This window comes from Onychostoma macrolepis, chromosome 21, assembly GCF_012432095.1.
Source record: "Onychostoma macrolepis isolate SWU-2019 chromosome 21, ASM1243209v1, whole genome shotgun sequence".
In the NCBI taxonomy this organism is placed as follows: Eukaryota; Metazoa; Chordata; class Actinopteri; order Cypriniformes; family Cyprinidae; genus Onychostoma; species Onychostoma macrolepis.
The window spans coordinates 5,946,116-5,954,518 of record NC_081175.1 but is presented as its reverse complement, the minus strand read 5'-3'; the positions used below and the strand labels follow the sequence as shown (position 1 = coordinate 5,954,518).

At 38.6% G+C, this 8,403-nt stretch overlaps 1 protein-coding gene across 3 annotated transcripts in view; it reads right to left on the bottom strand.

Annotated features, from left to right (window-relative positions):
• Window positions 1-931: 931 nt before the first annotated feature.
• The window catches only part of LOC131528883 (short transient receptor potential channel 5-like), a 31,545-nt gene continuing 24,073 nt past the window's right edge, over window positions 932-8,403 (bottom strand). For 2 of the 3 annotated variants that reach the window (XM_058758335.1, XM_058758337.1), the window contains 3 exons: window positions 4,853-4,894; window positions 3,061-3,150; window positions 932-2,238 (listed from right to left, as the gene is read on the bottom strand). In XM_058758335.1, the coding sequence (XP_058614318.1) occupies window positions 1,402-2,238; window positions 3,061-3,150; window positions 4,853-4,894 (969 nt within the window). In that variant the 3' untranslated portion in view covers window positions 932-1,401. Of the gene's footprint in view, window positions 2,239-3,060; window positions 3,151-4,852; window positions 4,895-7,120; window positions 7,166-7,849; window positions 7,858-8,403 lie in introns of all 3 variants that reach the window. The other variant, XM_058758336.1, reaches the window with a different exon arrangement.

Genomic DNA, 8,403 nt, shown 5'->3' with positions numbered 1-8,403 from the left:
CAGCCTACAAATGCGACCTTCGGAGGATGCAGCCTTCCGTTTGAGAAACGGCCATTGACTAACTTGCTGCTTTGGCAAGGGGCGGGGCAGTACTGAAACACCATCTAAGCTGTTCGCCAATCACAACGCACTGGGACAGCTAACCAATCACAACACATTTCGTTTTTCGGAAGGCAGGCCTCCATCAAACCCAGAACTAATCAAGCCGTTTGTGCCAGGCTGGGGAGAGAGGTGTTGTAATAATGTAAATTCTGTGAAAAATAATGCAATTTTCGAACCACCAAGCATGAGAGCATGTTCTAGTACACCCCAAAACAAAATCAAGACTTTGTAAAAGAGCATAATAGGACCCCTTTAATGATAATTAAAATATTAAACAGTAATATTACACGTCTAAAATTGTATTGTGGTTTGTTCAAACTGCAACCATTTCTGTTTGAAACCCTCAAACTGGAATAAGCTCGGTGACACCTTGCAAATCTTCAGTGACCCCGGGGTTGGGAACCACTTTTCTATATAGTATGAATGTGTGTAGTATGAATGTAATCCGGACATATTCATGCAACCTAACAGCATCAGTTGCGTCGCTTCACTGGTATATTCTGCTATTTTCCTATTCACAAATCCTCTCCCGAGGCCTCATGGGATAGTAAAGTGTCCACTGGATGCATACTTCTGAACCTTTTGCATACTGTTTTATGAATACTATGAACTTGGACATACTACTCAGTCTTTTCACATACTGTTTTTTTTTTTTTTTTTGTCTACTATATAGTAGGAAAGAATGTGATTTCAGATGCAGCCCACAATTTCACTTTACTTCAGAGTATCCAACCAAGGGGAGAGGAAGGAGGAGGAGGAGGAGGGAGGAGGAGGGGGTGTTAGGCATTATTGTAAAAAAAAAAAAACAGAAATTACGTACTTCACTTTTGAATATAAATTCCCAGTGGCCTCAATCAAGAAACACAAGTCGAACAAATTTTCCTAATTGTTAGGATCGGCGATATGTAAATGGTAGCACTGACACTTGCATTGACGTTTTACGAATGTTTTTACACAATTCGTTCTGCTCGTGTTTTGTGAATAAGGCCTGGTGTGTGCAAAGCATAAAGATGCTAAAGTATGAGTGTCTCAGTCCCTTGACTGTTGTTGAAGCTTTGAACCAGTCACCTTCAGACAGGGATTTCCAACCCTGCTGCTGGAGAACTACCATCCAGCAAATGTCAGTTTCAACACACCTGCCTATAATTATCAAGTAACCCCGAACACCTTGAATAGCTGGTTCAGGTGTGTTTGATTGGGGTTGGAGCTGAAATTGATAGGACAGTAGCTCTCCAGGAGCAGGGTTGGAGACTCCTGCCTTAAGCTGTGAAACATTACGTTAATGAGCTGACTTCGCCTCTACAGCTGTGTCGTAACCGAGTCCTCTTGTTCCCAGCTGGAGGAGCCCAAACTGTCACAGGGTCCCACCCAGCCATGGCACAGATCATCACTGGAGGCCAAGAGCTGAGCGCTGGAGGCGGTCAGGCTGGAAGCACAGTGCAGCGGGGGCAGTGAGTGGCTGGGCGGCCGGAGGACGAGACTGTCCCTGCCGTTTGACTGTTGAGATGTGGCCTGCATTGGGTTCTGTTCAGTCTCAGGTGGCCCCAGTCCCAGCGTGTGCAGGTGCATCTCGCTCAGAGTTACCTTCGACAGCATCTGGGGGCCATGCCAAGACGTTTGCGGTACTTGGTCTGAGATGCTGTATGTGGACTGCTGATCTCCCGGGGTCTCCACATATTGGTCCGGGATGTGTCCGTTCATACGAGACATTAGCATTCCCAAACGCTGCAAAGAGTTTTTCTTGGAGCGAGAAAAGCGCTGCAGGCGGCTGCTGGTCCGCACAAATGCAGACGAGTGGGATATGTTGTTCCTCAAGCCATTGCTTTCCGGTCTTTCTCTGGCCGGTCCCGACATGGACTTGAAGAGAGCCGATACGCTGAACTGGGACTCTCGGTTTCTCCTGTAACACTGGGAGAAGGATGTAGATGCTTTGGATCTGGACGACTCTCCCCCATCCCCACTTCTGGGTCCTCCGAGCCTATCTCCCTCCTCGTCCTCCTCTTCTTCCTCAGGCTCAGCTGTTTCATCCTGCTGAGTGGCCTCACTACTAGAAGAATATGTGCGTCGCGATGGTTTACGGTTGCCCAGCAGGTCAAGAACCTCGTAGCGGAAGCTGGAGATGTCCTGCTTAAGTTCCTGAGTGCAGAGAAACGGAATGCAATTACCGGAGCGTAAACTGCACCGCCTAATTACAGAAAATATTCTATCGTTATGACATTAGCTTCATGACTTCTGGTTCTTATGGTTTTCCTTGCAGACTTTAGGGATGAATCGTATCTTGAGTTTATCATCTTCCATAATCAGTCTCTCCCCAAATGTCTGAGGTTTAATATACAGGAGAACCAAGCAACCAATAAAATGTAGTTTTGTCATATTGTACCTAGTTCACTTTGCACTGAAAGGTCCTAAAAGGAAATCGCTATTTAGGCTATGAATTGCAAGCAAAATGAATTTTATAAGATAAAGTTTCCCACTCTGAAATTTGATTGGATGAGCCATGTTTGAACCCACGTCTGTGATCGCACATCAACCAAACTTTATATTTATAGAAGTTGCTGTATTGCACTTTAAACAGTGTACAGTTGGGCTAACGAACTATTAATTTAATTATTAACAATAACAATACTGACGGTAAATATTTACTAAACACTGTAGTCTTTTATAGCAATTCGGCTTAATAGGCAGTAAATAATTATGAATTAAATAATTTGCAGCTCTAATTCAAAGTTAAATTATTCTATAAATAATATTTAAATGGTTCATATTGTGTATCTACTCAGCGTTGATTTCATTAGTATTAATTTCTAAAGTGTGTTTCTACCACATGTAACAGTCAACCCTGCATGACTGACTACTTGGATAAAAATGAACACTTCACAAATACAAATGAGATCATCATGGCCTCTATAAATGCTTATATAGAGAATAAGATAACCAAAAAAATAAAAATCCTCATACCTTGAAGTTCTCCTCTGTCAGCCCTTCGTCTGTTTTCGCGCTGCGGATCATGGCTGCAACATATCGCTTTACCAAGTTTCTGATCACCTCCTAAAAACAGACACAAACAGGATGGACTTCAATACGTTTTTCTTGACGTATTACATTCTGATCTACAAATAACCCTGTTTTCCTCTTCAATATGAATCACAAGAACTTTCCACATCCCCAAAGGAGGTGATGATTTATTCTCGGATGGGGTGAGATAGGGTGATGGGCTCTGAATTTGATTGGCATGCGCATATTTTGTGATTTCAGTTTAATAAGCGGTGAAAATCAGTTTTGGGCATATTCATGACATATGTATTAGCTGGAGGTGAAAATCTGGATGTGCATTCATTAGCATTTATTTGCATATCCAATAAAGAATGAGCCAGCGGTGGCTCTCTAAACACGCTTACGCAAAACAACAAAATAACAGCTAGTGCAATATCCGCTACTGCAGCTCTTAATTGTTGGGGAGAAACATTTGTCTGTAGCAGTTATATACAACCTCACACTCACGAAAGACCCTGATTAATAGAACAAGTCTGTATGATACTATTTTTTTTTTTTTTCACACAACATAAGAGATTTTGAACAATCATCATACAGCTCTTGCTATACAAGATAACGAGCACAGCTGTCAACCTAAAAAAAAAAAACAATGTATCAAAAAACGTCATATGACTCAATATTCTGCTATATCTTGTAAATCCATTCAGTAGATTTGAAATTTAACGGGGGTTTTACGCAACACTGTTTTCAACAAAAAATTGAATTTTTTTAATTCGTTTTGGCCGTTCATTTAAACGACAAGAGCGTTTGGGGGCCTGAAATTGCAAACTTTTGAAAACGGCTTCAAAGTGCAATTTTTTGAAAATGATATGTTATCAACTCCATATAAGCTATAAAAATTTCTTTCTTTACAAAGTGACATCGCCATCTACGGGCCTGGCATGCATAATGCGTAGTATTCGTATTTGTAGTTCCTTTGTGAATAGGGGTCATTTTGACTACGTTGTTGTCAAGTTTGACAACTTTTCAAAAGCGCAAAAGGAAAAACTTTTCAGTTTTAGTACAATCATTGTTGTGTAAATGTAAGAGTTGTCATTCTCTGATAATGTTGCATCGTCATCATTTATGGTGTTTTGGCACCCTTTTCACTGTGAATTACCATTATATACTATAGTGCATAACTATTTAAATATCCTCCAAAAAGCTTACAAATGAGAGAAGTGTGATTACTGCTTCAAGTTCCTCCCTGCGTTCACATACGTTACATTGTTTAGTGGCAGCTGTGTTGTTTCATAATGGATGTTCATTACAGTGTCGCGACCTGCACCAGAGGTTGCTGGAGTCTGGATGGCTATGTATTAATGCATTAGCAATCAGCAGGGATTCAGTGGTTATAAAGTTCAAAGCAGGACAGGGTGTAATGCAATTAGAGCAAGTAATGAATATGTACTGATTAACAATTTAACATAATATTTATTTTCAGTGTGATCATGCACTATTTATTTTAAACAGATTTAAAATCCCTTCTACGTGATGTTTCTGTTTGTAAGCACCTAGAACTATCATTGACGAAAAGACATGCAAATAATACAATGTGCAAAGCTCTAATAATTCATTAATATGCATGATGCCCATAGGCTAATGTTTGTTTTCTCATTTAAATAAACTGTTGGAATTGTTAACATGAACAGCATGCTGGGAAACGGATTAATTACACGGATGCCAAAATGTGATGGGAACGGCCAAATGTCATTACCTGGTAGTGCTGGTTCTGAATGAGGTTATCGGCATGCCTTTCCTGAAACAGACAACAATAGCAAATTTCAACAATACATATGTGGCATTATGTAATACTTATGAACCAAAGGTAAATAGTTTGAACTATTTCTGTTATTTTAGTATCGTTGATATACTAATATAGTTTTTAATTCATATTTTGAATTTATTTTTGTTATATTTTCACTTTGATTTTAAAATGTGTTTTTGTCATTTTCATTATCTTTAAATTTTTATATATGGTTTTTATTCATTTATTAGTTTGTTTTAATTATTTTAGAACTTTAAGTTAAACTAAACAAAAATGGAAATGCATGTCACTAGCTAAAATAAAATATATATTCGAAAAATATTTTTTGTTAATCAAGCAAGAATTGTGTGCGCTCAAAATGAACAAAAAGTTCTCAGGTGCGTAGAACAAAAAGAAGAAAGTTGTTAGTCCAATAGGTAGCTGAATTTGTCCACACACTGAAAAATTCAATCAGAAAATATAGTTTTTTATTTTTCATATCTCTCTTCCTTCGGTTTGCTCCCTTTTATCAGGGGTCGCCACAGCGGAGTGATCCGCACAACCGATTTGGCAGTCAGTGCTCATGAGGCAAAAAAGCAACAACACATAGGCACAATTGCAAATTGTTGACAGCTGATCTTAATCAATGAGGGATAATTGTCATGCCAACAATTTCCCTTTATAAAAAACATGCAAAATCCATCTCTTCATTTAATCCTGTCGGCTGTTATTGATTTCAATTCAAAAATCCAAAAAGCCTCTCTTTGTAACAATTTTCTATCACGGTTACCACCTCTGCTATGCAAAAGAACCCTCTCAATGCCCAGGAATTTGAAATCAGAAAAAGAACGTTTTTCAGACTCAAAATGACAAAAAAACGGAGAAGTGTGATCTTGTCTCCTGATAGCACTCATATGTTCAACAATTCTAGTGCGCAATGCACGTTTTGTTTTACCAACATACAGTAAAGGGCAAGAACACAAAAGTCTCATAAACTGGCTATAGGGCAGACCACGTTTCAAAGACACGGGATGAGCACTCTTTGCATGTAAAAGAGTTTCCTTTCTATACAGAGAAGATACAAGTTGGCCATTAATAACAGATGTTTTTGTTTGTGTCCAAAAAATTCATGTCTGCTGTCCCCACATGATAGGTGAACTTAATGGATGGCCTAAGACAATTCATATAGATGGCAAAAACTTCGAAATCACTAGCAGAGCCTTTGTAAATGATGAAACAGTCATCAATATATCTTTTGAACAATACCAAATTATTGATAAAAGTATTATTAGTAAAGATATATTGATCTTCAAGATAGCCAAGATATAGGTTTGCATAGTCAGGGGCCATAGTGGCACCCATTGCTGTGCCCTCAATTTGTAGATAAAATTTCTTCTCAAAAAGGAAATAGTTCTTAGATAATCATCGGAAAATCTCACGCCATTACCAACTATGACGAAGAAGACCCGTCGGGGTAGACGGGCTGGCGAGAGGAGGAATGTCACAACTGACTCAAAAGAGGGGTGCTTGTCAAAGGACAACTTGATCTTCAATCTCACAGGCAAGGAACTCCAGCCCCATGAAGTCTTTTGAAAAAAGGGTTGAGTTTTGTTCCCACTAGAACAGCAGGTAATTTTGTAACGAAAATTGAACTGTTCAAATTTTTTCAATCTCCAAGACTGAAATGTTTCTATACGAATGTGAGAACAGATCAAGAGAATGTAATTACTAACAGTGATTGTGGGAATTTCTAAGAACACCTTTTGTCCTTATGTCACAAATCCTTCAATGAATACCTTCTGTAGATTGCTGGAAAGAGATGCGATGCAAAAGTTCAATTTATCGAAATCAGAAAAAGATGCTCTTGATAAATTGTGCAGAGACAAGGATAGTGGTTAAACCTGCAGATAAAGGGGGTGGCTTAGTAATTTTGCCCAGACCTCTCTACAATTCCGAAGTCTTTCGACAGTTTTCAACAGCTCTCCAACCAAACCTGTATTCTATATCTTACCCAAAGTCCACAAAGATCTAAAAAATCCTACTGGACGACCTATAGTGGCAGGTATTAATAGTTTAACAGAGCCACTTTCTAATTTTGTGGACTTTGTTTTGAGGCCTCAAGTGACATCTCTTCCCAGCTATCTTAGAGACACCAGAGACTTTCTTCAATGTCTGTCAGTCATAAAAGATCTAGAGGAAGACATTATACTTGCTACAATGGATGTGACCTCTTTATACACTAACATTCCCCACACTGAGGGTCTTTTGGCATTGTAATATTTTCTTGATTTGCACAGTGCCCTGCTGAAAAAACCAATAGAACCATGCCCAAAACACAATAGAAAATGTAATGGTTTTAATGGTTATAATGGGAATTGTATTGGTTTTAATGGAAACTATAATGGTGTCTACTGGTATGTGATGGATTCTATTGGTGGGATGTTAAATCCTATTGGAAAAATGCCCAAAACACACTACAAAAAGGTATTTTGTAATGGGTTTACTGGAAAAAGCTAATGGTTTATAATGGTATTTTAATGGAAACCATTAGAATTTCTGTGATGGTTTCTATTGGGCTTTGTTTGTTGTTTTTTTTAGCAGGGTGATGATGAAGGTCTGCCAACCAAATGTATTGTGGATATGGCTGAATTGGTTTTGACAAAGAACTATTTCCTTTTTGAGAAGAAATTTTATCTACAAATTGAGGGCACAGCAATGGGTGCCACTATGGCCCCTGACTATGCAAACCTATATCTTGGCTATCTTGAAGATCAATATATCTTTACTAATAATACTTTTATCAATAATTTGGTATTGTTCAAAAGATATATTGATGACTGTTTCATCATTTACAAAGGCTCTGCTAGTGATTTCGAAGTTTTTGCCATCTATATGAATTGTCTTAGGCCATCCATTAAGTTCACCTATCATGTGGGGACAGCAGACATGAATTTTTTGGACACAAACAAAAACATCTGTTATTAATGGCCAACTTGTATCTTCTCTGTATAGAAAGGAAACTCTTTTACATGCAAAGAGTGCTCATCCCGTGTCTTTGAAACGTGGTCTGCCCTATAGCCAGTTTATGAGACTTTTGTGTTCTTGCCCTTTACTGTATGTTGGTAAAACAAAACGTGCATTGCGCACTAGAATTGTTGAACATATGAGTGCTATCAGGAGACAAGATCACACTTCTCCGTTTTTTTGACATTTTGAGTCTGCAAAACATTCTTTTTCTGATTTCAAATTCCTGGGCATTGAGAGAGTTCTTTTGCATCGGAGAGGTGGTAACCGTGATAGAAAATTGTCACAAAGAGTCTTTTTGGATTTTTGAGTTGAAATCATTAACAGCCGACAGGATTTAAAAAAATTAAAAATCACTTTTAAATTAAACGCTCCCTCCTGGTGGAATGACCTGCCCAACTCAATCCGAGCAGCTGAGTCCTTAGCCATCTTCAAGAATCGACTAAAAACACATCTCTTCCTAAGAGATAGATGCTAACTGAGACTTGTTATAGCAC